At 38.7% G+C, this 27,684-nt stretch overlaps 1 protein-coding gene across 1 annotated transcript in view; it reads right to left on the bottom strand.

Annotated features, from left to right (window-relative positions):
- Positions 1–27,684, bottom strand: part of LOC127965344 (citramalyl-CoA lyase, mitochondrial-like) — a 56,579-nt gene that overhangs the window by 6,131 nt on the left and 22,764 nt on the right. The window contains exons 2-6 of the mRNA XM_052566116.1: positions 20,735–20,945; positions 6,566–6,754; positions 1,342–1,443; positions 628–721; positions 235–402 (exon numbers count right to left, since the gene is read on the bottom strand). Of these exons, the coding sequence (XP_052422076.1) occupies positions 235–402; positions 628–721; positions 1,342–1,443; positions 6,566–6,754; positions 20,735–20,945 (764 nt within the window). The remainder of the gene's footprint in view (positions 1–234; positions 403–627; positions 722–1,341; positions 1,444–6,565; positions 6,755–20,734; positions 20,946–27,684) is intronic.

Here is a 27,684-nt window from a genome sequence, read left to right as displayed (position 1 = left end):
CAAAAACTTGCTGTCAAGCTCTTTAGCCAATAATATGTTCTCTTACATATTTTGCTTGTGCAACAATTTTTTTCCCCATCTATGCCAGAATATGCTCTATATGCAAGTGGCTGTATTTTCATTGAAATCCTTATCGAGTGAGTCCAAAATAGCATTTTGTTGGAAGATCAGGCCTGTATGTCATACAGTAAGTGAACAGAAAACAAAATTGATGTGATTTAGCAGTCAGCGTACCAGTGAAGCCCATAAGCGCACCCTCTCTGGCCTGTTGCCTCAGTCCTTCCACATCCTGATAGTCGATGTAAACAAGGTCGATCGCCTGGAGACCAAACGCTTTGGTGGTGACCACCACTTTCTGTCGCGCATACAGGAGTTCTTTAGCATCTTTAGTGCGTGTGGCTCCTACAGGTTAAAAGAGATCCAACACCAGATTTTTACAAAAAGCATCATATATTAGATGAAGATGTGCAGTCTGAAGGGATATTAATGATAGATTATAACAAAAATACATCTTTTTATCAGTTAATTAAAATCAATTGTATTGTGTGTGGTACTGTTATTCAGCAAATAAGTGAATTAAAGAAGAAGAAAAAAGGTAGTAAATAGTGAAATACAAAGATAGCAGACCTATGCTGGCACAGAAGTCATCTGACCCGAAGACAACTCCGTCATGATGAAGACCTGCCTTTGGCCCAAGATCTCGAAGTGCTTCACACACTGCCTTCAAGAGAAAGAGAAAATGAAGAGCTGTGTGGGGTTTGTGTGTGCGCGTGTGTGTGCGTGCATGTACTTTGGCACTTAATCAAGTCACCCAGTCAGACGACTCTAATTTTCCCCAAAACTCCCTTAATCGCTGTCCATGCTTCTGTTCTTTATATTGTGTTTAGAAATGGAACTATATCAGATATAAAAAACACACACACACACACACACACACACACAATTAATGGCCCATCTCTGTCCCCATGGATGAGGAAATCTAGAAATCTGTGAAGACCGTCCAAGGCTGTAACTAACCCCAGAACCAGGACTAGTGAGAGACAGTCTGGAATGTGATATGTCCGTGTCAGGCACGGAGCAGATGGAATTTCTTGAATGCTTTTGTTGAGTTCCAAATTAATTTTACTTCTTGCTGTGACTCTGCAATATTTCCCCTGTCTTGGCTCTGGGATTCCGTCTAGCCAGCACAACAGAGGGTTTGGGGGAGGGGGAAAGAAAAATAATCAAAAGAAAAAAGGAGCTGCATATTTTATAAGAGGACAAAAACATGACTGTGGCCATTTTCTCCCTGATGGGGGCAATTTTAAAATTTCTAATTCAAATTATAAAGTGGTTATTTACCTTAAAATTCAGCAGACCCACAGCAGTTTCCACAAAGGTGACCAAGCGGATGGGTTCCCTGAGCTCTCTGCCTTTTAAGTAACGCTGAAACTTGTCGATAAACTGAAATGACACACAGAGTCAAAAACGGCATATAAAGAAACAACGTTACTCAAACACAATGAGTAATTATATTAAAAACTTCAGATTCAGGGCTTTGGAGAAAGAAGAAGAAGATGAAGAAGAAATAAATATTGCTTCAAAAAACTTGACAGGTTTCACACAGTCTTTGGACTTTCACAGGGGCCCTCGAGATATACTACAGGTTCCTGTCTGAATTTACAAAGAAAAGAGCGCTGAATATAAAAAGGGAAAGGATGAGATTTGAGCTGTCTGGGAGCGCATTTCATTTCAGTTTTATACAGAGCCACGGCTTCCCCCGGCGGACAGACTCGTGAGGCTTGCGACGTGTGATACGACACTTCTCCACGCTATTCATTTTCCCGCTAATATTTGAGCTTACCTAAGAAGGCTTTAAAATGAAGTTCAGTGCTTTGAAGACCAAAGCATTCTGATTTTTTCCAACAGACCAGTTCACAGCTAGCCGTGGACTGCCAGTGGGGTTGCCCAAATTCCAAAATCTATCATCTGGAAACACACAAAAGCTCCCTCTGTCAGATATTTTCTTTTAAAGCCTGTACAAAAAAAAAAAAGGAGGGGGGAGGGAAGGGAAGGGAAGAGAGAAAAAAAAAAAACTCAAAGCAGAAAAGTGTAATTCCCTGTCCCCCCATTCCGTCTCTCTTTCACACATCGGGGACAGCAGATTAAAATAACCTCAGGTACGTCAAGGCTAGTTTTCCAAATAAAGGCTAAAATATCCCACACACACTTGTTTTATTAGCTCAAAGAATATACCTTCATTGAGGGATTTTTTTCTAATGGGGGAATTTTAATCATCTCCCTATTCAATCTCAGTAGGATAAATCATATCTGAGAGATTTGCATAAATATAAACCATCAAAGACTTTTCATCTTCAAAGGGGTTTTCAAGACCCAATAAGCTTTGTACTGTAATCATCTGAGGTCACAACCCTGCAGGAGTAATGCTGCTATGGCAACATAAAAACGCCAACGGCTTAGCATAATATTCCCCTTGAACGGAGAAAAGGGAGGGAGAGGGAAGGGCTTGTTTGGCGGCCCTTCCATTTCCTCACCTTTTATCAGACGCCACTCTCCAACGGCCCCGCATTTTTGCGCAAGAAATAGCCACTCGGCAGCAAAATTAAGCGTTTATGTAGCACAAATGAAAACAAATTGCTGTGCTTTTGCTGTGCTGAAGTTTCAATGTTTACACAGTCTCAGAGGGGAACTCGACATTGAACCACACTTGCGCAAACGCTAATACCACTCTCAGGTGACAAGCTTTTCAGGTCCCTATAGGCCGCTTGCAAAAACCCACACTTCACGACACAAGTGCCAAGGCGGCCCCATCAGCCATGATCCGGATGGGAACGAGGCAGGGATTTTGGGGCGAGGGAACCGCTAGAGCGAAAAAGGCGGCAAGTGGATAAGTTTCAATTAATTCTCTTCAAAAGAGGGCCAGATTAAATGTTTCCGGCCTGCTGAAGTGCTCATTTCACCGTGTTGTGGTGAAGGGGGGAGAATTAGGAGCGGACGGGGAGGGACGGGACTCGAGCTGGTTCCTTTCAGGATTCAGTAGTGTGGCGGCCAAAGAATGCGCACGGCTCCGAATCTGTGGGAGAATTGTCTGCGGACAATAGGAGGAGGGGGGGAAGAGTTACGCCTGTTATAGTCCAATAAGCCTTGTCAGTCAAACAAGCACACAGAGAGAGGATAGAAAGGGAGAGTAGAAGATTTTCACACAAAAGGGAACAAGTAAGTCCATCTTTTAGCAACAAATCAGTCTGGAGGTTCCTCTGCTCATCTACGTGAAAAAGGGGAAGAAAATAAACAACAGAGGGATTTAGGGGCAGCCGCCGGGATGAGAAGAAGAGGAGGAGGAGAGAGAGATAATCAGGCTTGTAGTGGTACGACTTTGTGTTGTGTGTTGGATTAGACACTCACTGACTGCTCATCACAGACGCAAACACACAAGGAAAAAAAGAGATATTTAACGCTACACAATAGCATTTGATAGCTGGTGATTATTTTACGGTATAAAAATTTATTTTTAAGTACTCCGTTTTAACTATAAAAACCTCCATTATGTCTTGATGCTCCTCCTTTCATTCCACAGTAAAACATGCAAGAACACCACTGGATTAGATAGTAGATACAAAAATACCAACTTAGGCATCAAAAGCTGCTGTTTTAAATCGTTTATTTTGACTAAATGTTCAGATTTGCCATTGTTACTATTAGTATCCACAGTCTCTGCACAAAAATTGGTTAAAGGTGACTGTAATTACAGCAAACAGAATTACAAAAATAATAAATTCAGTATTAAGGAAACTGGTTTGTCTGCCATTGGTTGGCCAAACAGGTGGTCCCGCCCACAACTCATGACATTGGTTGAGTCAGTGTTGCCATGTCAGGCTGCAAAGAAACCGACCAATAGTGGCACATAACCACACTCCTTTTGAGAAGAAATAACCTGCAAATGACTTCATTATAGATTTGAACTTTTTGAGGATAGTTGTCAAGAATACCAAGATACCAAAAATACATTGCAGCAACCAAAACTGCAGTAACTACGGCATATTTACAGAAGCTATGTGACCATGGGCAGTTTTGGTAAGGATTCTGTATAACCAAGTGTGACAACATATTCAAACTGTCCAATAATCAGAGCTGTTACAGACAGTAAAGAGGAGAAAAAGAGAAAGAGAAATACCCTTTCCTTTCATGTTTGTCTCACGCCACTTTCAAAGCGGTGGGCCCATGTCAGGTCAGTGCTACATGACTTCCTCTCCGCTCACAATCTCCCGTACCCTGCTGCGGCTATGAGCTCGGCTGTGTGCAAAGCATGTGGAGAGCATGTTCTAACCCCCATCACATATGTGTGCACTTTTAATGCATTCACACACACTGTATTACCCAATGTGACATATGTGTAGTTGTTGTATTGATTTTTGAGTGGCTAAGTGGGTAGTGAATGGCTGATGGTGTAGGTAATTTTAATCTGAAATGGGTTCATTTTTATTTGAGGGTGAGCAATGATTTCTGAAACCAGCATTATACAACAATTTCTCATTGTTTAAATTTGATCTCTCTCTCTCTCTCACTATATATATATATATATATATATATATATATATATATATATATATATATATATATATATATATTCATCTCTTTTATCATTTGTTACATATACTATGTTGTTTATGTACTACGATCAAGAGACGCCAAATATTTTTGAGAAAACCAATTCAGAAGAAAGCTAAAGACAAAATGGAAATGAGGAAGAATTTGAGACAAAAATATGAACACCTGTCAGCAATTAAAAAGGGAAGAAACATCGAGCAGCCCGGGAAATATAGGAGCACTAATTAAAACCACTAGTTAAAAACTTCCTGCTTCTAGTCTAAACTAACTGTGAGCAACAGACTAGGGGCCCCCTCCATCTCTCAGCTTCCCTCCCTCCCTTCATCTACCTAGTTAAGACATTGTGGCTTCTTTCAGGTCTTTTCAGTGGTCATGCGGAGTAGCTGAATACTGCAGATTTGGGCTGGGTTGGCTCATTGGGGGAAATGAGCTGGAGGGATTTGGGGGCTGGTGTATTGGCTATGCTGGGGGCCACCAGGGGCCTCCTAGGGCCGCCTGGCAAAAGGAAGCCCTGCTTTGATGGAGGAACAGACGTCTGGAAGAATCCTCAACACCTCTTGTAACACACACACACACATGGAGGGGATCAGGAGAAAAGCATGTTTTATGGTTTTCAGTCCAAGTCTGCAAGCTTTGAGACCATCTGTAATGTCACTGACTGACTGACCAACCACCTGATAATCAGATCTATATGAGTGTCCACCTACTTTGATTTTAAAATCTGAACAATGGCAAACTCAATAAACCCAAGTGTAGGTCTACTGAAGAGGCCCTGTGTTTCCAGGGTAAAGCAGTACTTAGTGACATCTGCCTTGTGAAGCTAGCTTTAAAATGTCATGGCTTTCCTGAGCTGATGCCAAGATATACAGCCCCATTTTTCCCCTGGGCCTGACTACAGGGATCAAGTCCTCTGTACAGACTAACAGAAAAGATTGTTATTATTGCTTTGAAAAGACCTGTGGTTTCGGCTTACCCTTTGAGTTCAGAGGGTGTTGTGCTCTTTACAAATGATAGAAAATACTAAATAAAAGTATTTTTAGTTTCTCATTTTTCACATTAAACAGGGGTAGACTTACATTTTTGGGATAAAATTATCAAGAAGGTCACATTATCTATAATCTGACCATAATCATATGGAAACAAGAATCCTCAATGCACAATTCAATATTTGCTTAATGTACTGATAACATTTTGGGAAAAACACTACTGTTCAAGTCTGAAAGGCGGCTGCATACGTTTGATCAAAAATACTGTAAAAACAGGATGATTATGAAAGTTTGGAAACACTTCACTTAAAGCCTTTCTGTATAATGCATTCTAAAGGGTTATTGAAGGGTATAATGCATTAGAATTATTTATAATGTATGTCGCAATACATTATACATTATCTAGTCGTAAATAATTACAACCAAATTTTCATAGTGAAACAATGAATTGATAAGTATTATAATGTAACTGTTTTGATAAAATGATTCATTAGATTGTACAATGCTTTAAAATTTGCATTACTATGCATAGTTAATGCATTAAAACTACTTTTATAATGCATTATACGTAAAGGCTTTCAGTAAAGTGTTACCAAAAGTTTATAACAATTAAAAAAAAAAAAAAAAAAATATATATATATATATATATATATATATATATATTGATGCTTTTCAGAAAATATAGACTAAAATGTTGCTCTGTAACAGCTGGCATAGTTAAGTAAGACGTAGAAAAAAATGGGTTGATGGACTACTTTTATGGTTCCTTTTAAATATTTTTCAGTCATGGCTGCTAACTGTATAAATTCTAAGTATGGAAAAGTGATTTTTTTTCAAACTATCTGCTTTTGTATTCCATAGAAGATATTGTAAATAATGACATACAGTATTGTGCTGTTTTTTAATGGCTATAGGTTTTTTTTTTTTTTTTTTGTGAACTACTCATTTAAAAAGCTAGAAGACTCACTCACCCACTGCACCTCTCCTGCGTCCTCCACCTTTGGCAGCATGAGAGCTGCGGGGAGCACGTCTGCCTGCAGAATAACCTCCATGTCAGCCTCAGCCAGGCCACTGGATACCGAGTTCACCCGCACACACTTCTCCGTACGCCCCAGATCCAACTCGGCCAGCATCTTTGGGATAGTTTTCCGTGCTGCATCCTGTCAAAAAGGAAAAACATAAATAAAAATGTTATGTGCCATTGTGTCAAAAAATACTTTCTTCACCACAGCTGCTATTAAAGAATGGAAATGCCCCAATGCATGCTCGACCACAAAATAAAAGACTGACCCGACTGTTTATGCAGTATTCAGTGATGTAATAAACACATAACGCGCTTGCAAAAGAACACTGAATGGATGTGTTACACAATACAGACTCTGTTTGACCATGAACACAGGGTTGTGGCTATGAAACGTGAAAAAAAAGTGAATGAAAGTAGGTTAGACAGAGTTTATTATATGTTATTCTGCTACTGGACCATGAGTTGTGTTTACCTGATAAACAGGAGGCTATGTGAATTTACAGGGGAAGTGGTGGTTGGCGCCTGGGATTACAGTGCGGAGAAACATCTAGCGAGAGGGATCAACCACATACAGCGCATTCACCAAAGGCCATAAAGTGAAAAGCCTTGCACACAAGTCTTCCACAAAAACACCACAGACACATGACCAAAGGAAGTGGAGGGAGGAAGAATCAAAGTTAAAGCCAAGTTCCAGGTCCGAACTTTGACAACAGCAGCACACGCCAGAAGATTCAAACCAGATGCAGCTCAATCCAGAGGTTTCCATTGGTCTGAACACAGCACTCCATCCGAAGGGAAATGTGGTCTCAGTTAAGCAGGAGGAGGAAACAGTAGCTCAGGAGTTGTCAGGTTAGATCAGAGGAGGGATGAGAAAGGCCAAGAGAAAAAGAGAAGGGGGGGCCAAGGCTCAGGGGTTAATTTAACTTGAATGAGGAACTCCTTGGCCTAGGTCATCTTTACACCGTCCACCGACACCTCTGCCCCAAAACTTAGAACCTTGTTGAACCTTAGCCCAGACCATAATGGCCATAAACTGGCCAAATACATGGCATTTACATCAACTTTAGAGACAACAGATAGGAGGAAAGAAAGAAAGAATGAATAAATAAATACATAATAGTTGAGTAATAATAATAATAGCATGCTAAATTTAATGTTATATTTATTATAGCATTATTATTATCTATTCATAAAATGTGTTTCATGTTATGGTCTGGCCTAAGGTTAATCAGCTTTTTTATTTGATTAATATATTTATTTAATAATAATGATGATAAAAATAATAGTTAATCTTTTTTATTATTCATAAACTGTTATTATTATTATTATTATTATTATTATTATTATTATTATTATTATAAATATATTAATACAGTTTATAATATTATAAGGCATACTACATTTTAGCTTAATAGACATCCAGGTATTACAGCGTCAGAAAACACATAGAAAAAAAAAAAGGGTTCTGCATGTCAGGTAACAGAAACTTAAAAATAACCATCAGTACTGGTCATGAAAAGTAAAAGATGGTAAATCTCTAGTCCAAATCTTTAAGCTTCTTTTAAGTTAAGTCTGGACTATAAAACCTTCATTTCGGACTGGTAATCACAACCGGTCTGGATTCATATTCCCTCAACCTAGAGCTAAAATAACAACGTTGTCAACCACTTTTATAACAAAACTGAATGTGTCCACAAGCCCAAAGCTGTGAAATCTTCTATATAACATCCGAAGCATTGCAGATATACTAGCAAAACAGATTAAAACCAAAACACAGTCTAGACACTCGGGTCTAAACTAACATTGTGGTCCTCAACTTACAGTTTATGGTAAGAGTTTCTGTATTGCAAACTGAACACAAAGGGATCCTCAAAAGGAATTCATGCGTTCCCTTAGCCTATAAAATATTTGGAGATAACAGTGGTAATATTAGGAGACCCGACAGGTTTATGAAGCCATAACTCAGTATTCGTAAAGCTGTTCCATGGTGGATCCAGTTTGAGTCCTCCAGTATAATCCAAGACTGATTCAGTGTCTTAAACAATGTGCTTTGTATGGCTGATATCACGTTCACTCTTGAACAAAAACACGGGGCTTTGTGTAACAAATCAACATCAAAAGGCTCCTATATCAAGTCAAGAGTCAAAAGTCAACAGCGTAGCCAGAAATGGACCAATCACAATTAAATAACAGCTGTATTATGTAATGTTATAGCAAACTTCATGCCACACGATTCTCTGCTTTTTATCACTACATTTTGCTTTGAACTGATATTCCCGACATCACAAAATTTGAATTTCTATCAGTGGGAAGGGCTCACTAACTCATCTTCCCTCACAGTAAATTGACAGAAAGAACATTCTCGAGAAGATATCGGGCTCCTGAGGGGACCCAGCCATTCTGAGCAGGAATAAAAGTACTTTGAAAGCTGAAATGTTTTACATTAATGGAAACCCGTCCAACTAGTTGCTTCAAAAAGACCCTTCCCCAATCACCCAGCATCCCACAGAGTGACCAGGAGAATCGCAGGTTTGAGGGATCTTTGATTCTTTCCATCAAGCCCATCATTAAAGCTCAACACAGTATCATGACAGCACGTCCACAAAACACTCAAAACAAAGGACAGTCTTTGTAGACGCTGACTTCTCATTTAAAAAAAGGCCAGATCCTTCGCATTTTTAGAGGATTTGGACTCCTACTGTGCGATACGCCAAGAAATGGATCCGCATTTGGATTATTCAGTGTCTAATCAAAGCGCAGGAAAAATGGGGGCTTTGTATGTCATATGAAATGTATAATGATTTCTTATACATTTAAATTATTAGAAATACGAGAGGAAGGGACCAAAAGAAACTAAATTTGATATGTTTTCATTTAACGTTTCTCACTCTTTTTTTATTTTTTCATCCCAGCTTCTTGCAGCCGACTGTGATACTTTGTAACATTTTCCAAAAATGAGCTGTAACTAAATGAGAGATGGTGCCTTTGATTCCCTAGATGTGTAATCTAAGCAAACAATGTCTCATGGACAGGGGCTGACAGGTGACACACTGGGCATCTGGAGCTCTATTCCAGATGAATGACTTACAGATCCAGCATCTGATTCTGCATTTGTCCGGTTCCGCATGAGAGGGAAGCCTGTCCCGCAAGGCTCGCTGCTAGATTCTCTCAGCCTCTCGAAAATCACCACTTCTCCTCACACTGTGAGGCTGAACAATGATCTGTTACTACTTCTGAGTGCTGCTCGGCCAGCTCACATTTTACTGACCAGCTCTGCCAATCAAAACAGACGGCTGTAATTCGATAATGAGAGCGGGGCAATATGTGCTTTTCTTCAAAACTCAGCGTTTTGTGATACATTGGGCTGCACTGGACTCCCAGAACTAAGAGGATAGAGAGGTGACTAATGGAGCATTCAGATGGGACCTCAGGTCACATTCGGCATCTGCCGTCCACAGTTGCTGTTCGTGGGCACCATTTATTTCAGTTCTCAAAGTACTTGAAATGTCGGTCAACATAGCCGGCCCTTTAAGCAACACAATCAACACGTCTGATGGCTGTGCCAGTGAAAACTTCAACTTAAACAAATGATTCTTAACAATGTGCAACAGTGTAGCCTTGTGATGCAGGCAGCATGTGAGAGTCTCTTCTGCTACTGAAGCGCTGAAGGAAAAACATCGAAGCCTGTGATGCGAGTGGGAACAGAAGGATCTCTGCACCTCTAGGGAAACGCTCAGTTTTTTTTCTCAGGGCTTTTTACTGTATCAAAGTTTTATAGGTAGCAACTCTTGAGGGAATGGTTTTATTCAAAGATAAACAGAAAACACTAAACATTGCAAAGTAAAGATCTTTGTAAATTTTCAAAGCGAATAAAATATATAAATAGTAAAAAATACTCTTAATTCTGATTTATTTTAATTTGATGAAGGTTTATCTAACATCTCTAATACTTTTAAGAATATAACGCATCATGAAAATCACACAGGTAAGAGAAACATGGAAAGTTTTCTTATTCATCGAAAATGTGGTACAATCTAGATCTTTTAAACCATAACCCAGATGCCTATCTGGCCATGTTCTGAAGATTTCAGTCACAAGGTATTTTTTATCCAGTTTCTTCTTTAAAGGGAGCATGTTATTTGCTAGGATTTAAAAAGTGGCATTACATGGAGTACATGGGGTACAAGGAGTGTTGGAAGTAACTGACTTCCAATTTTCTGGCCATTAGAGTTGTTCACACCTGCTGCCAGAGTGTTATAAAGTCACCTTTCCATGTCAAGTGTACCATGTGAAGCATGGGAGATCTTATAATAATAATAATAATAATAATAATAATAATAATAATAATAATAACAACAACATTAAGCTATTGGACACAATGAATCACAGAGAGGTTCCTATATAGCGAACTACAAAGTATATATAAATTTAGTTATTTATATATATATAAATAACTAAAATGAAAATGAAATGTAAAGTAATACAAACTATAATAGTATTTTAATGGTTAACAGTCTTAAACTAAAGCATGTGTGTAAATCCAGTGAATGTCCTCAACCACTTTTATAACAAAACTGAATGTGTTCACAAGCCCAAAGCTGTGAAATCTTCTATATAACATCCGAAGCATTGCAGATATACTAGCAAAACAGATTAAAACCAAAACACAGTCTAGACACTCGGGTCTAAACTAACATTGTGGTCCTCAACTTACAGTTTATGGTAAGAGTTTCTGTATTGCAAACTGAACACAAAGGGATCCTCAAAAGGAATTCATGCGTTCCCTTAGCCTATAAAATATTTGGAGATAACAGTGGTAATATTAGGAGGGCTGACAGTAAATCATGATTAAAAAAAATGAACATTATAAAAATTTAACATTTATCATCTGGACAATTTGTCATTTATGATTTAAACAATTTAGCATTTATCCAACACAAACAATGAGGGTCTTACCAAGTCAGATTATGTCAAGCAAAAAATAAATAAATAAACACTACTTCTACTTCTACATTTCTGATTTGCACTGCATTAGATTAAAATAAAATAACATGTATTAATGTGTTCGGTAAAGGACTTAAATGATCTCTTGGGATTATAAAAAACAGTGTTTGATGCTGTATAATAGATCCTAAGCAAATCAATTTGCATAGTTTTTGTCACATGTAAACTTGTTGAATCAAATTTATAATGGAGACGATCTCCAATCATGTGTTATTATTCTGCTCAGAGCACATGTATCCATTCATCCTGAATGAAGCCATTACAAATCAACACCTCTCCTAAACATTCATTATACTGTGAGACGGAGAAATCCCCCCAGATCGAGTAGATATCACTAACACACAGCAAACTCGTTACACATATCTCATGACTTAGTTACATGAATCAGGCATAACATTCAAGTGTCTGGTGGCATATAATGCAGCAGCTATGTTTGGCATGCATCCTTTTCACGGTGACAACGTGAAGACAGATCTCCATGTTATGGCTGCAAATTATGAGAGATACAATGAGATATTATGGCTTATTCTGGCCTACTCAGATTCCTTCCACAGGATTCACAGAAGACAGATGTGTGTCATTAGTCTTTACACATCATGAACATTAAAATTACAGGAAGAGTTTGCCCTCTGTGGTTCTTATTTCTCATTTGCGCTTGTGCTTATTCACTCCTGGGACCTCAAGACACAGCAATGACATAAAACTGCATTGGTTGTTGTCACATCTTGTGGCAATAAATGACATTTTGTTCCTTATGCATGTGTTTTGTGATGCTTTTATAGTGCTTATTTTACCTTTCTAAAAATTTGTCAATTCTTTTGTTTCATCTTGCTGTGTAACAAAATTCAACTTCAGTTCCACTGAAGAAAGTTAGTCACACAGTTTATAACAACACAAGAGTGAGCAAATAATGAGAAAATTTTCATTCGTGGGAGAATTACCTCCCATTAGTGCTCATTAGTTCTCAGATTTCACACACCAGATCTTACAAAAACACAACCAGATGTCCAACCGATCATGTCATAATATTTAATTTACATAAAAAAGCAAAGATGATGTCAGAACTGTGATGGTTGAAGAAATCTTTCAATCTCCTCCTCAGTCATCATCTCCCTCATTCAGTTCCAAGGAATCAGGACCACCCTTCTTCACTGACCCCTCAGTAAACTTTACCCTAGTATGACTGCACAGTGCACAGCTCCTGTGACAAATGTATGACATACACACATGCCACAGGGTTGACTGGCAGGCAGTTTCTGGCAGCACGCAGGCTATCAGAGTTCACTAATGCTAGGGATCCATTTTCTGTGTGAATGCCTCAGATCGCCGTTTGTTTCTCTTGGCAGTAGAGCACCCTGTGTTCCTCTGGAACGTTCCTCAGCTGCACTTTGATGAGAGCCCACTCTACTTGAAGGGATAGTTCATCCAAAAATAAGCATTCTGTAATCATTTAGTCACCCTCATGTCAGTCAAAATATGTTCCTTCGTACGTGGAACACGACAAAATAAGTTTAGCAGAATTTCCCAGCTATTCCTTTTCGTATAACAAAAGGTACAAAAATAAAAAGAACAGTAAGTTTTATTTTAGTGAGCATTTTAATATGCACATTTTCAAATGTGACATTAAGTGATTAAACTTCAGCCTTTTCCTCACATAGAGCATGCTCACATATTTTGGAGCTTGCTGTATGTGGGCATCATGTACTTTGACTGTGTGGAAAATAGCAGCGTGAACATTTTGATGAACGTCTCCTTTTGTGTTCCACAGAAGAAAGGAAGTCTTACAGGTTTGTACGACATGAGGATAAGTAAATGCTGACATTTGATCATCACACCAAAAGCCACCCATGAGCACCAGGACAGCTTTCTTCAGTAACCTCCCAGCTCAAATGAGCTCAAAGGCTAAATTTGATTATTTTGCAGTATTTGAGATGTGGACTACACTAACGCTCACTAAATCTACACTATTGCAATGCCTTGTGGCACTCCCTCTTTGAACCGACCCAGTGAGAGTGTGGCGGAGGAAATCTTAGATTACTTCAAAATGCCGGCACTGCATTTTAAGCTTCTATATCAGATAACATTTGGTTGCATAGATTATGGTAAATTGGGAATGTTGACAGGAAGCCAAAGTATTACACTTTCAAATGAGCTCAGATTGAAATATAGGACTACAATAGTGTATTATTAAGCCAGTCCAGACAAACAGAAAATGCACGCTGTACTTGTGAATGTATACTAGAGAACAGAAATGGGAGCCACTGCTATGGATCTTCACTGCAAGTCACAACTGATATATGAACTGCTGATTGCATATGTTAAAATATAAGCCATGTGAGACTTTTCTTTTCCCCAAATCATTTCATCTACTGCCACCACCAGGGCTGATAAGGAAAAGAACAAATGGCACAACATAGACACATGACAGTCTGCTGTGACAAAGTCGAAACATTTGAGCTCTTAGAAATCACACACTTACAGTCAATTAATATCTTTGTGCTATTAACTTTCTTTTGAGCTTGATTTACACCACTGTTTATAGGTTTGGGGTCATTACCATTTTAGGCTATTGAAAGTCTCTTACGTGCACCAATGCTGCAATTTTTTGATCAAAAATAAAGAGAGAAAAAAAAAACTGTTGTATTGTGAAATATTATTACAATATAATTTTACCATTTTCTTTTTGGATACATTCTATATGTAATATAATAATGTGATGGCAAAGCTAAATTTTGAGCAGCCATTAATCCTGTCATCAGTATAACACAGAATCTTCAGAAACCATCATAATATGCTGGTATGATGCTCAGTAAACCTGTTGTTGTTGTTGTTATTATTATTATTATTGAAAAAAGTTTGAGGTCTCCTGTCAGGATTTGTTGATGAATAGAAAGTTCAAAAGAAATAAAAATATAAAACTGCTGTAACATTATAAATGCCTTTACTGTCAATTTTGACCAAAAAAGAATCTTACTGATCCCAAAGTTTTTAAGTTTATCTGTTCACATTTAATATATATATATATATATATATATATATATATATATATATATATATATATATATATATATATATATATATATATATATATATATATATATATTACAAACTCCAAATTTTTCAGTCAAATTACACCAATTCAAATTATCCAAAATTATATAATTGTTTTTTAAAATGTTATACATATAAAATTGTGTTAACAAATTGCTTAACTTTTTAGTAACAGCTTGTAATGTAGCTATCTTTTTCAAATGTAGTTTGGCTGCAGGTTAAATATTTGAAACCAATCCATCATTTAAAGCAGCTTGATCTTACAAAGCAATCTAAATTCTGAGGAGCAAACACATCTCCATCAGACTTTGCTGAACCAGTGAACCTGTTGCGCGGCAAGATGTTTTTCACTAGCTCTGCTGACTAAAGTAGAAAAGGGTAGGAGTGTAGAGACAAGAGGGAGAGAAAGGTATAAAAAAAAGAAAAAAAAGAGCAGGGATAACTGTCATGATTCCAAGCATCAGCCACCACCACCCGGTGAGTGCATCAGATAACACAAGTGCCAATGCCAGTGACACTGCACCTCAGCAAAAGCAACAAGGGCACACACACACACAAACATACAGACAGCCATCACAGCTCGAGTGTGCCCGTTAGCAGGGGGATTTATTCTCTACATACATGCCGGGTGGTTTGAGGGAGCTTGGAGCTGATCACAGAGGATCCGAAAACAACATCCGTCCACTTTCACACTTCAGTGGAAGAGGTGGCCCCTCCCGGCAGGGCTGCGTAGTCTTGCCATCTGGAGAATAAATCGAGTGTGAAGTACAGTATAGTTTGGGACCAAGCTCCGTGGCGGCAGCTCAGCAGTCAGTTCATTAGTTCCAAACTTCCAGGGATTGGAGCTGGGAGGGGGGCAGTGCGGAGCGAGGCTGCCGCAGAGAGAAAGGGGAGGCAGGCAGGGAAGAAGAGGGGGGAAAGGAGCCGTTGAGTGGAATGCCCCAAACTGAGCTGCAGTCTATAGGGCATCTCTGCCACAAAACACACAAATAAACAAACTCGCCCCCGGAGCGAAAAAAAGACAGGTGTAGCCATCAGCCCCTGCTGGAGGAGAGAAAAGGACGACTTCCTACCCCTCCTTATCAGCAAGGAGAGATATTTTTAAATACTAAGTGTGTGAGTTAAGCCTTGGTCCTGAGTGGCAGTGGCAGTCACTGAGAAGTCTGAACCTTCTGTCACATGGCACCAAGCGGGCAGGACAGGGTAAGGATTGGCACTGTTTGCTATGGGGGCAGGGGGTAGGGGGGTCACAACAATGATGCTTATGGCACACAGACAAAATTCAATCATCAATTCAAAACAATGAAACAATTCTCATTAATCAATTTCCTCATTTATTAGTGTACAACATAAATCTGCCATGTTTTTTTTTATTCTAACACAATTAAGCATTTGTTTATATGTATAAAAGGACAACAATATGAAAAATAACTAAATGACCCTACAATTTCCCAGAATCTAAGAAAAAGTCGTAAGGGACTAATTCAGAATGCTCTACATAGGCGGCAACTCTTTGTGGCACACAAGTAGTGCTCTGCGTGGAAGATTGGCATCTGACGTTAGCATGTTGCTAAGCTAACAGCACAATACTCTAAAAATCATATAATACATACAACACGTCGTTTAAAAATACATACAAAAGAAAAAAAAAACATTTGTAGGTTCTGAAACACAGCATGTGTATTCAATAAATAATTAGTTAAAGTTCAAATTTCATAAAAAGAATTAGAATAAACAATTCTTCCACCAGTTATAGGGATAATTTAATCAAAATTAAAACTTAAGTTACCATTAACTTACCCTAACATCGTACCAAACTTGTATGACTGACTTTCTTGTGACTTTTTTTATTTGTTTGTTTGAACTCAATTTTCTTCAAAATATTTCCATAACACTTTACTTAAATCCCTTAGGTATAATGCATTATAAAAGTTTTTTAATGCATTAATTATACCTTGTAATGCACCTTATAATGCATTGTACAATCTCATGAACAGTGGTAACCACATATAATACATTATTACATTTATGCATTTAGCAGAAGCTTTTATCCAAAGCGACTTACAGTGCATTCAGGCTAACATTTTTTACCTAAGGTGTTCCCTGGGAATTGAACCCACAACCTTTTGCGCTGCTAATGTAATGCTCTACCACCGAGCCACAGTAACACTTTATACACATTATAACACTTATCAATTCATTGTTATACTATGTATTTTATATTTGGTTATACTATTTACAACAAGATATAATGTATTACGACTCACATTATGAATAATTACAATGCATTATACCCTTCCACATTAAGGCTTCAAGTAAAGTGTCAACAATTTTTATTTTATACATTTAAAAAAGAATGTCTTACAGTTTTGGGACAATATGAAGGTTAGCTAACGACTTTTCACTTTTGGGTGATCTATCCCTTTAACTTAGTTCACTATCTAACCTGTAGGCTTAGATAGGCATATTCATTTAGAAACAAAATGGTTTGATGTTGGAACTGTGGCTTAGTGGCTAATGCATATGTTCTGACACATTAAACTATGGTGCTTGCTTAGGGATGCATCGATCCAATACTTGAGATCGATATCGGCTCCGATACTGGCATTTTCTGCGAATCGGGTATTGGTCAGACGAGACTGATCCAAATCTGATATTGTGCATATACTATTCTGTGTTATTGTTCCACGAAATCCACGAAAAAGCACAAAAAACATTATAAAGTATGGCTGTGCGAATAATCGAAATAAAATCGCGATTTGAGTGTGCGCGATTTCTAAATCGCCTTATAGCAAGATTTTCTGCAGCCCTGACCTCCTGCAGTATGTTATCTGAACCAATCAGGATGCAGCGCACCTGAGTGGAGCGCGAGAGCAGAGCACTGAGAGCAGACATGCCTAACTCCAGGTTCACACACTCTGTCTGGGATGCGTAGCCTTTTTTTTTTGAGCCCATGTTAAAGGGGGGGTGAAATGCTATTTCATGCATACTGAGTTTTTTACAATGTTAAAGAGTTGGATTCCCATGCTAAACATGGACAAAGTTTCAAAAATTAAGTTGTACGTTTGAAGGAGTATTTCTGTTCCAAAAATACTACTTCCGGTTTGTCACAAGTTTCGGAAAGTTTTTTTTAGTATGGCTCTGTATGACGTTAGATGGAGCGGAATTTCCTTATATGGGTCCTGAGGGCACGTCTGCCGGAAGAGCGCGTGCTCTTTACTAGAGAAGAAGAAGAGCACGCGCTCCCGTATAGCACAGCACTGAGAGCACAACAGACTTCACTGATCAGAGCGAGAGCGTCGCGAAATGTCACAAAAGGAGTGTGTTTTTGGTTGCCAGGGCAAGACAACCCTGCACAGATTACCAAAAGAGAAACAGCATTAAGGGACCAGTGGATGGAGTTTATTTTTACAGAGCATCAACGGAGTTGTGCAAGTGTTTGTGTTTGTTCCCCTGCATTTCGAAGATGCTTGTTTTACAAACAAGGTCCTGTTTGACGCCGGATTTGCACATCGTTTATTTCTTAAGGATAATGCAGTCTCAACGAAAAAGGGTCACGATCGTGTGTTGGAACCGAATGCGGTGAGTAAAACTGCTTCAAATATCTCTGTGTTATTAACTTAGCTATCCGCGTGTAAGCACATCAAGTAAACAATATGCGATGTTGTCATCAAACTGCACTTTCCACATGTACAGCTTAAAAAAAAAAAAAGACGACAAAGAAAGTGGAACTTAGTCATTTTCCAAAACCGCTAAGCTAAGCTAAGCTAAGCAAATATATACAGTTTCAGTACATACCACATAGAGACTGATTGCTGCTGCTGCTCTTGTTGAATTTCAGCCTCTGGATCTGATTCTGGATCATAAATATACGCTGAATCTGACTGTTAGCCATGGTTTGTTTTGGTTGGTTTTGTCCTCACAGTGTCACAACTTCCAGACGTGCTCAACACAAAAGCCTACTGGCGCTCGTGATTCTTTAGCTCCGCCCACACGTCACGCCTCCAGGCACTCGTGTTTTTCCGGGAAAAATCGGTACAGACTATCTTTCTCTTATGAATATAATAAAACTAAAGACTTTTTGGAGTTATGAGGATGCAGTACTACTCTATAGGTACTCAAGATTAACAGGATATTGAGTGAAAACGAGCATTTCATCCCCCCCCCCCCCCCTTTAAAATGAAGTTGTGTAAATGTAGTAGTGTATGATTAACACAAAAGAGTGATGATCAGGTCAACACAGAATTACAGAAATTCTACATTGATTGAAAAAAAAAAACCTCTGGTATCGGATTGGATCAGTTTTGGCAGATAATCAGAAATTTTGGTATCGGATCGGTTCTGAAAATATGGTATGGTTGCATCCCTATGCTTTCTTATATCAGGCAAGTTTGAATCTAGCTTTTCCAACCCTCTAGTTATTATTTCCTATACCATCTCCTTTCCCTTTCTAATAAAATTTACAAAAGGCCCAACTACGTAATATTTAGAATTTTACAGCAAAGATTCTACCAATGATCAGCTATGCACAACTGAATCATTTTTAATAATGACACAATCTGAATGCATTAGAGCACTGAAGTACTACAGGAACACCTTGGTTAAATCAGTGTCTCGATGAAGAAAAAAAAAGTCCTCAGAACCTGTGCATGTGTACAGTATGCAGTACTTTTCCATCCTCCTCAACGCCCCATAAAAGAGTTACTGAGCTGCAGGAGTAGTTTCATTTAGTAGCACGAAAAATAAAACATCTATCTATCTATAGGTATACACAAACCCCCATGGATTTCCAATTGCCAGGATGGGGAAAACAGCTGAGAGTGTGGGAAGTGAAAGTGCGGGTGCAGAGGAGAGAATTGTGTTTTATTATTGAGTTAATAACTCATTTTTACATTACGCAGTTGCGTGCTAGCAAATAAATAATGGATCACAGCTTTCCCCATACCATGCCAGGCCCTTTAAAGTTAACATATGGTCTTTAAAATTGACTGCGTTTTGTACGAAGTATTGTAAGTGCTTGTAGTCTTGACAGATTTATACCATCAAACAGCTGAGGAGCAATGGGATTATTTTTCAGGCTCTTCGTGAAGTACATTGTTATTTTTCCAGAGTGAGTTATTAGCATTTTTATCTGGGAGACTACAGAGAGTGTTAATTCTGTCAGCTCTGACAGGAACATGAGCTAGCGAAAAGAAAGCCACTCGGCTCCGAGAGGGGACCCGAGACCCTTCTCTAATGCCATTTTCTCCCCTCTCAGATCACCTAGCATTAATATTCCTCAACAAAATAATCCTATCCGGGCAGAACCTGACAGAATAACTGAATTTTGGCTCAGCAATCTTATCTATTATACTTCTCATTTAAGAACAACATTAACATTGATACATACCATTATGCTAAGGTCTTACATGGTAACAATGCCATTATGTTTTTATCCTATGAGTACATTTTTGACACTTAAAAGCCATCAAAGATAGCTTTAGTGGATACTTTCTTAAAACCTTTTCACCCACTTGGATGTGATAAAGAAATTAGTGGGTGTTGGAAAACATTGGGATCCATCACCTTTTTTTCAGGGGTCAACGTTTAGGCTGCCTCTCAAAGTTTTTCCCACTCCAGCAGGAATAGCCTCTGGCCATATCAATCATCTTTATTAACATGACTTAAAAACCTTTGTTCGCTGACTCCTTTCTACCGGTTCTCCTTTTAGCTCCTGCTCCAATCACAATTTCATGGAGAGGTAAACAGGGCCAATTGGCTGGCTGTGTGGGTGGGTCGAGAATGCTTTTAACCTGCAGCATCTGCTGAAGTCCTGCTGTTTGCTCAGTGTGAAGTGGGCACCTTGTTTCAAGTGAATGTGATAGGGGGGCATTTTTGCCTTTATTGGCACATAATGGGACGGAAATGTGCTTGTTTTAAGCATTGCGCTTAGGTAGCTTTCTTTGGAGTGATTAAGGATCAGCACCTGGCTAAAAGAGAGCTTTAAATGATGAGGATTTTGTGATTATGTCTCACAGAGTCAGGTGTTAAGAGAAGAATGAGAGGTTAGGGCGGTTAGTACCTTCTTGTTGAGGGCGACTCCATCCTCACAGTCGAGAACGGCACAGTCCACATCCAGAGAAGTTAGTTTCCGCAGTTTTCTCTCATCATTGCCGGGAACGTACAGGACGGCGCGGCGTGGTATGTACTTCAGAGAGGTGCCAGGAGTATGGTGGGAACGCTGGCTCGACTGACACCAGGGAACTGCAAATAAAAGTAGACGACTTATCCCCCTGAGAAAATGGAAACATTTGTGATAAATATTTTAAAATGGGTCAATGACATAGCAAATTTTCTATCCAATCTATTAATTTACTTAAAATCACACTTACAGTACACCTATGAGAAGCATGTTTTTAATTTACAATGAAATTCTTGGAAAAGCAAAAGAAACAACAACAAAAAACCTCATGACTGTGTCAAGGTCAGTAAGCATAGTAAATATCAGATAATTTGATGTTTTATGACATGGCAATGTTGTAAAATAATTTGGTAATACTGCACAAAAACATTTATATTTATGAATAAATAACTCATGATTTAAAAATATATATTTCACCTTATATATATACAAATTACCTTAATAGAATTCATAGAATTAAAAAAAATTCATTTTTATAATGCATAGTTTTACATGTATTTCAGGACAATTTATCATCATAATTTTTGCTTGATAGTTAAACCACATGACAGGTTAGAGTCAATAAGCCTAAATCTTTCTCGAAAACAGCAATTCAAAACCAACATGAATGCAAAGAGTAACATTTTTAAGAACATGCGTTTTAAACTAGATAATGTGTTTTAAACTTAAAATAATGTCATTTGTGAAGCGTTGGCTTCTAGATACCCGTTGTAGCCATTCATTTGTTTGCTGATCTTTCTTTATGCCTGCACACATGTAACAAACCTCTGGCTAATCTCAGGCACTTATCCTGAACTTCAATTTCCCTTCCAAATCTTTACAAACTGAAGAAACAAGGTTTGTTTTCCTTTCAGTCCTCTAATGGATAAGCACTGCTGACCTGAGGCTGTTATCTCCGACAACATCAGAGCAAACGCTTCTTCTCTAATGCTAATTCACAATGGCTTAGCAAGCACAGCTGAATAAATCTATTTAGGGCCAAGCCAGTATGATGTGAAAGAGACTTGGGAGAGATTACATACCCCAACACAGCAAAATAAAGACAAGACCACAAATCTGTCTGGTAAATGAGTTCTAGAAGCTGTCAGATTTCCGTTCCCCTGTGTCAGGGCTAATAGAGGTGTGTGTTTATGGCTTAATTTCCACATTTTATCACACACTAATAACCACTGTTATGGCTCAGACACGTTTTAATTGTTTTTTCGGTATGTCGGGGTGTTCAAACAATTAGCGTTAATAAATGCGCCAAATAATTGGTATCACATACAACTAATTACAGCCGGGAACAGTCTTCGCCTGTCGGTTCCTTATGATTGCACATGAAGGGACCATATTAGTTGACTGTATTCCTTTCCACCCTGACAAAAAGAAGGAGGTAGCATAATCTTTTAAGGGGGGAGTGAAGGGGTGAAGTATTCTCTTTTGCTCTTTGTTGTCAAAAGAAGCTAAAGTCACTTCAATAGCCACTTAATCCAATCCTTCACGCTTACAATTGCCCTCAAGAACCAAGCAAGCATATTCTCGACTGAGATGATGCAGCTATACCAGGCAATTAAAAGCAATTCAGGTAGTTATGGCTGCGAGCACTTTGCAGGCCTAAGTACACAGAGTCTCGGCAGGGATTCGCAATACTATAGTGTTCGGATTTGGTCAGTGGCACTAGCTCAACAAGGGGAAGGAGGAGGAGGAGATATGCAAAACCACTCAATGCAGACAGAGAGAGGGGAGGAACTTGCTATTACTCAAGACCCCCAAACCTTACAGTACCCGGATTGGCAATAAAGAATACAAACAGCGAAATTGGATAGAACAATTGCAGAGGTGGTAGAGGGCATTATGCATGTACGTGTGTAGGGGGTTGGCGAAGAAATGGGTACGGCAAAAGGGGGAGGGAGGATCCAAATTAAATCTTCTACATTCAATGCATACTGCTGCAGGGTGAAAATGTTAAAAAGCCTTTTTAAGTGAGCACTTGAAAAAGAAATAAATTATCTTGTAAGTAGGAGGCTTACAAAATGATGGCACTCGTAATTAAAGAATAGATTTCATAAAGAAGCAGGGAAAAAAAATTAAGAAACCTCCATGGGGGAAGAGAGGGGTTTCCTTGATGGATCTTTATCAGAGAGAGAAAGAGAGCGGGAGCAGATCGCTTGACGGAGGTACAAGGGGTCTAATAGAGAAACGCCATTCAGCGCTGCTCTCCCTCTATGCCTTTTTAAACACAGTAGGGGTTTCACTCTGCTGCAACCTAGCTGCCATGGGGAAAGAGAGGAGTTTGCTTTGTTTAGTTGTTACTCTCTCTTTTATGTTTGAAGGAGATAGAGGAGGGAAAGACAAGTCGGTAAATTCTGGAAAGGTTTTTTGGTGTTCTCCGAGGGTGGCACTTTGAAAACCAAGCGGCTGGCCTCTCACGCGAGAGAGCGTGATGATGTGTGTGCAGCAGGGGAGGACGCTGGCTGTGTGTTCATGTGCTGTAGACACGCACACGCACACGTCCATGTCATGGTCATATTAATACATGCATAACCATCAGGCTTCTAATAAAAGATTTCATACGAGTTGCACGATAATACAGACACAAACGGATGATCATGTCTGAAGAACAAATGTGTTTCTCATGGTCTCATTCTTCTTAAAGTATATTTATCGATTTTAAAGGAATAGTGTACCAAAAATAAAAAGTCGGTTAAGGTGTTCTTGTTATAGTACAATTATACATTTAAGTACTGAGGAATATTAATTAAATACATGTACTCATGTGGTTAGGGTTTGGCTTAGGGCTAGTTGCATGTAATTATGCATAATTTATTGTTATAATAAGATGTACATGTAACAAGGACACCTTAAAATGAAATCAAATTCTGTCATTATTTACTCACCCTGAAGTAATTACAAACATGTATGACTGACTTTCTTCTGTGAGACACAAAAGAAGATTGCTTTTAAAAATGAGGTATTGTTTATCCATAAAATGAAATTAAATGGCAACCTGAGCTATTTTTAGGGCCCTAATAGTCCGTTTTGCATAAGAAATACAGCAAACAAGTTTGGAATGACATGTAGGAGTAAAACAGAATGATCTTGAATGATTTTGCATGAACTTTTTCTTTGTGGATTTTAATTAGAATTTTTTTTTAAAATTTTAAAATTGAGAATATATTATGTTAGAAAAAGAAAATCTAAAGTTCTTGTTTTGGATTTTGTAGATGATTTCCCACGTTATTCTTTAAAAAATATATATATAATTACAGTAAAAATGGAAATGAATGGATAACATATAAATTAGATAATAGACATAGAAAACCCTATTTAAATTACTTAGGTCAGTGGTTCGAAGTCCACTTAGCACATTTCAAATCCATTTCATTTTAAGGGGTCTTTATTCAGCACAGAGTATCATAATTCATTCTGACTTGGGAATTTAATTCTCAGGTGGAGGAACTGATTGACAGAGACCAACCAAAGGAAAAAAAATATAAATGTCTGCGTTATTCGAATGAGGTTCTTGTTCACATAGACACTCTGAAGCACATCACACATAGAAATTACATCTTGTCTTTTCTTTAAATAAAATGATTGCAAACTAAATGTTTTTCCACATGGCTTGTAATCCAGTGTACTGATACTATATAACAGCAATGCAAACACTGCATGTGTAATTAGTATTAGCTAATGCAGTAGTTTGAAATGTTGGCTTACTTAGCCATTAAACGTAATAAAACTTTGTGGCATACCACTCTCACATTATAAACCAACTGGAATCCTGTTAAACAATGGATAATGAGATTTTTATACCAACTTTCAACATACTAATTGATTCACGAAAGTCACTGCAGGAAAATGAGCTTATCTCCCAGTGATTTATTTGATTACATGATTTGCCCACTTCTTATTTGGATCCGCACTTAGCTAAGAAAACCCAGAAATTAATATGTACCAAAGTAACTCAAGTGGCCAATATTAAGTGTACAATAATTCACATAAAAAGCAACACAGACCATGGACAATAAAAACAAGCAGCAATAAATGTTATTACGGCACTATGGCAGCTCTGGAACCATTTGGAGAGGGCTGGCCTTCCTGGCCAGATCTGTACAGAGCTTCCGAGATACGCAATCTGGACCACTTTATTGTTACATTTGTCCAGCTTTTCCCCTTGTCATTAAACTATGATATACATTTTATAAGTTCAGCAATGCCTGATGTAGACAACATTCCTGCAGTCCTCACTTTTCTGGACTTGAAAGGCTAAAATAACAGGGCGGTTAGCTTAGCAGTTAGTGGATTTACTGGTGAGAGTTCTGAGGTTTTCTGCTCTTTGCTGCTTTTATATGCTTCTAGACAGGCCTGGTCCTCATTAAATGTTAAGTCTGGGTTCCCTATATAAGAGGACCAAGAGAGAACACAAAAACCTCTGGTGGTTTCGTTGGACATCCGTTGGCTGCTCAGCTGTAGCTCCATTACTGTCCAACAAAACTGCACTGTTGCATTTAAAAAATGTTGATAAGTAGCATTTCTCAGATGTTCTTATTTCATCTCAGATGTTCCTTTTCCTCTTCTAAACTTGAGATTAGACCCCAAGTAGGAGGTCTAAGAATGTATGGGGTCGTATACCATCACTTTCAAAATGCCAGCTAACCAGGAGGCATGATGTGAAGATTTACTGCACGACTTTAACATTGACATAAGTAGCTATTATATTTTTCATAATGATACTGTAAGCTAGCCACACAAACTAAGAATGTACTCGTTTAACCGCCCACTGTGTTCACTCTGGGTAAAATCACATTGGTGACATTTTAAATAATAAGTGCACCAGTCCTATGATGCAACATGCATTTGCATTGTATGATAAAACAAAAAGACCAGCATTTCATCTTAACTCGCGTTGACAAAATAACCAACAGGCCAAATATTCTTTAAAACCTCACTTTAAAGGGTCTGTGAAATCAAATGATGGAAACAAAAACAAACTAGCCTTTTAGACAATGCTGTAAAAAAACACAAGTCCTTTCCAAACAAAATAATCAAAGATTTCTCTTTTGTTTTGTCTGTTTCCTACAGCATCGAATTTAAGCCTTTGAACCCGAATGTTTCATGCATTCATAAACAGCCCTGGACACGGCACCATGGATAAATATGTTGTCCAATTTAACCCCCACTCCCTCCACATCACATACTAGCACTGTCAACTGCACTCTTTCAATATGCAGATTTCACAATTATTTCCAGCGTCTGGCAGCAACAGCAGAAGCTGTGTCTAAAATGCACAAAATTAAAGATTTGTGTATCTACTCTGCGATAATCAGCATCTTTTTAATATGCAAACTATATCCAGGAACTGTCGTGTTTGGGCTTTTAAATTAAATTTAGGATTGGGGTAGGAGGGAGTGGATGAAACAGAAGGTTAAAAAAAATTAAATAAAAAAATAAACAACAAAAAGAAATCAATGTTGTGATGCATAAACATGAAATAAGTTCGGAAGACGGTGGAAAAATAAACGGTCAAGGAGTCATCAATATTTATCCCATTTCCAGGCCTTGTCTTGCCCTCCCACCTCCTCCTGGCACCAGGCTAAAACAATCCCAATAAAAGCTGCTTCTCAGCATGGGATCAGCCTTGTTTTCCAGTCAGAAGACACAAGGTGCCGGGGCTAAAATATGTGGCCAAATTAACTGTGGGGCACTGACGACAGTCAGAAAGGCAAATGAAACTTTCTGCTCTCTTTTGCCACCTGACCTCCCTCCTTCCCTCTCATCCCAATCCCTCTCTGGGCTGACAGACACATCTGATCCTCTCGTAACAGGATCAGCTGGTGGCTGGTGACCCTGGCAACAGTATCCCAGAAGTTGCATGTTCTCTGCTCCTCCATCGTTCCCCTTGCCGCTGCCTCATTAGAGTGGATTTTACGCCCTAATCTGCACAATGAGGGTGAAGTCATAGCAGTTATGTGCACTGGCCTACGCTTCTACCTGTAATCCTTGTGGAAAATGGTTGCTCTCTCTCTCTCTCTTTCGCAAAGCTGCACACACACAATGGCTGACAAACCGCAAACTCTAAGCTCTAATTCTTCTCCACACAAAGGCTCAGACTACAGACGGCTCAGCTGTCAAGCATCACAGTGTTTTTGTTTCCTAGACCAAAGACTCATGACTGCCTGCCTTCAGCACAAGGAACGTCTATATCCAATTCATCACACCAAAACAAAATAATAACAGCGACCTGTTGCCGAAAGTTACCCGGCCCCGAAAGAACTTCTGCAGATGCGTGCACTAATAACTGTCATAATACTGAAAGTTTCAATTTGTGCCAATGCGAGAAACCGACCGTTCAGTTCGATTGTTATCCACAGCGGGAATGACACTGAAAATTTTCCCATTAATTTTTCTTTAGAAATAATTGAGAAGGGTCCATCAAAAGGAGGGAGCAAGCAATGGGTGTGGGGAGGGCAACGGGGTTAGCTTTTAACTTAGCATTTTTATTGACTCTGGGAAAACAAAATCAGGGATCCTTCTAAGAGTGTGCACTCGGCAATAGCCATTCAGGCCTTTGGAGCTCCATTGTAGCACTTTGAAGGGTTTGAAAGGAAACCCCACTGGTGAAAATCCAGTGGAACATCTCCACAACAGAGCACAACTGTTCCCTTCGGTTTGAATGGGAGGGACATAAAAGGGGAGATGGACTTCTGAGGTACAGCCAGAAACAAAGGCAACAAAAGTGCTGATCATGAGGGAAAGACACAACTCGTTGCGGCAGAGGGGCATGGAGAAAAGGAGCCTTAGACAATGGCACTCACGGCCAAGTGACACACTGAAGAACCGAAAAATCT

This window comes from Carassius gibelio, chromosome B9 (genome assembly GCF_023724105.1).
Source record: "Carassius gibelio isolate Cgi1373 ecotype wild population from Czech Republic chromosome B9, carGib1.2-hapl.c, whole genome shotgun sequence".
Taxonomy (NCBI): Eukaryota; Metazoa; Chordata; class Actinopteri; order Cypriniformes; family Cyprinidae; genus Carassius; species Carassius gibelio.
This window is presented reverse-complemented; position numbering and strand designations above follow the sequence as displayed.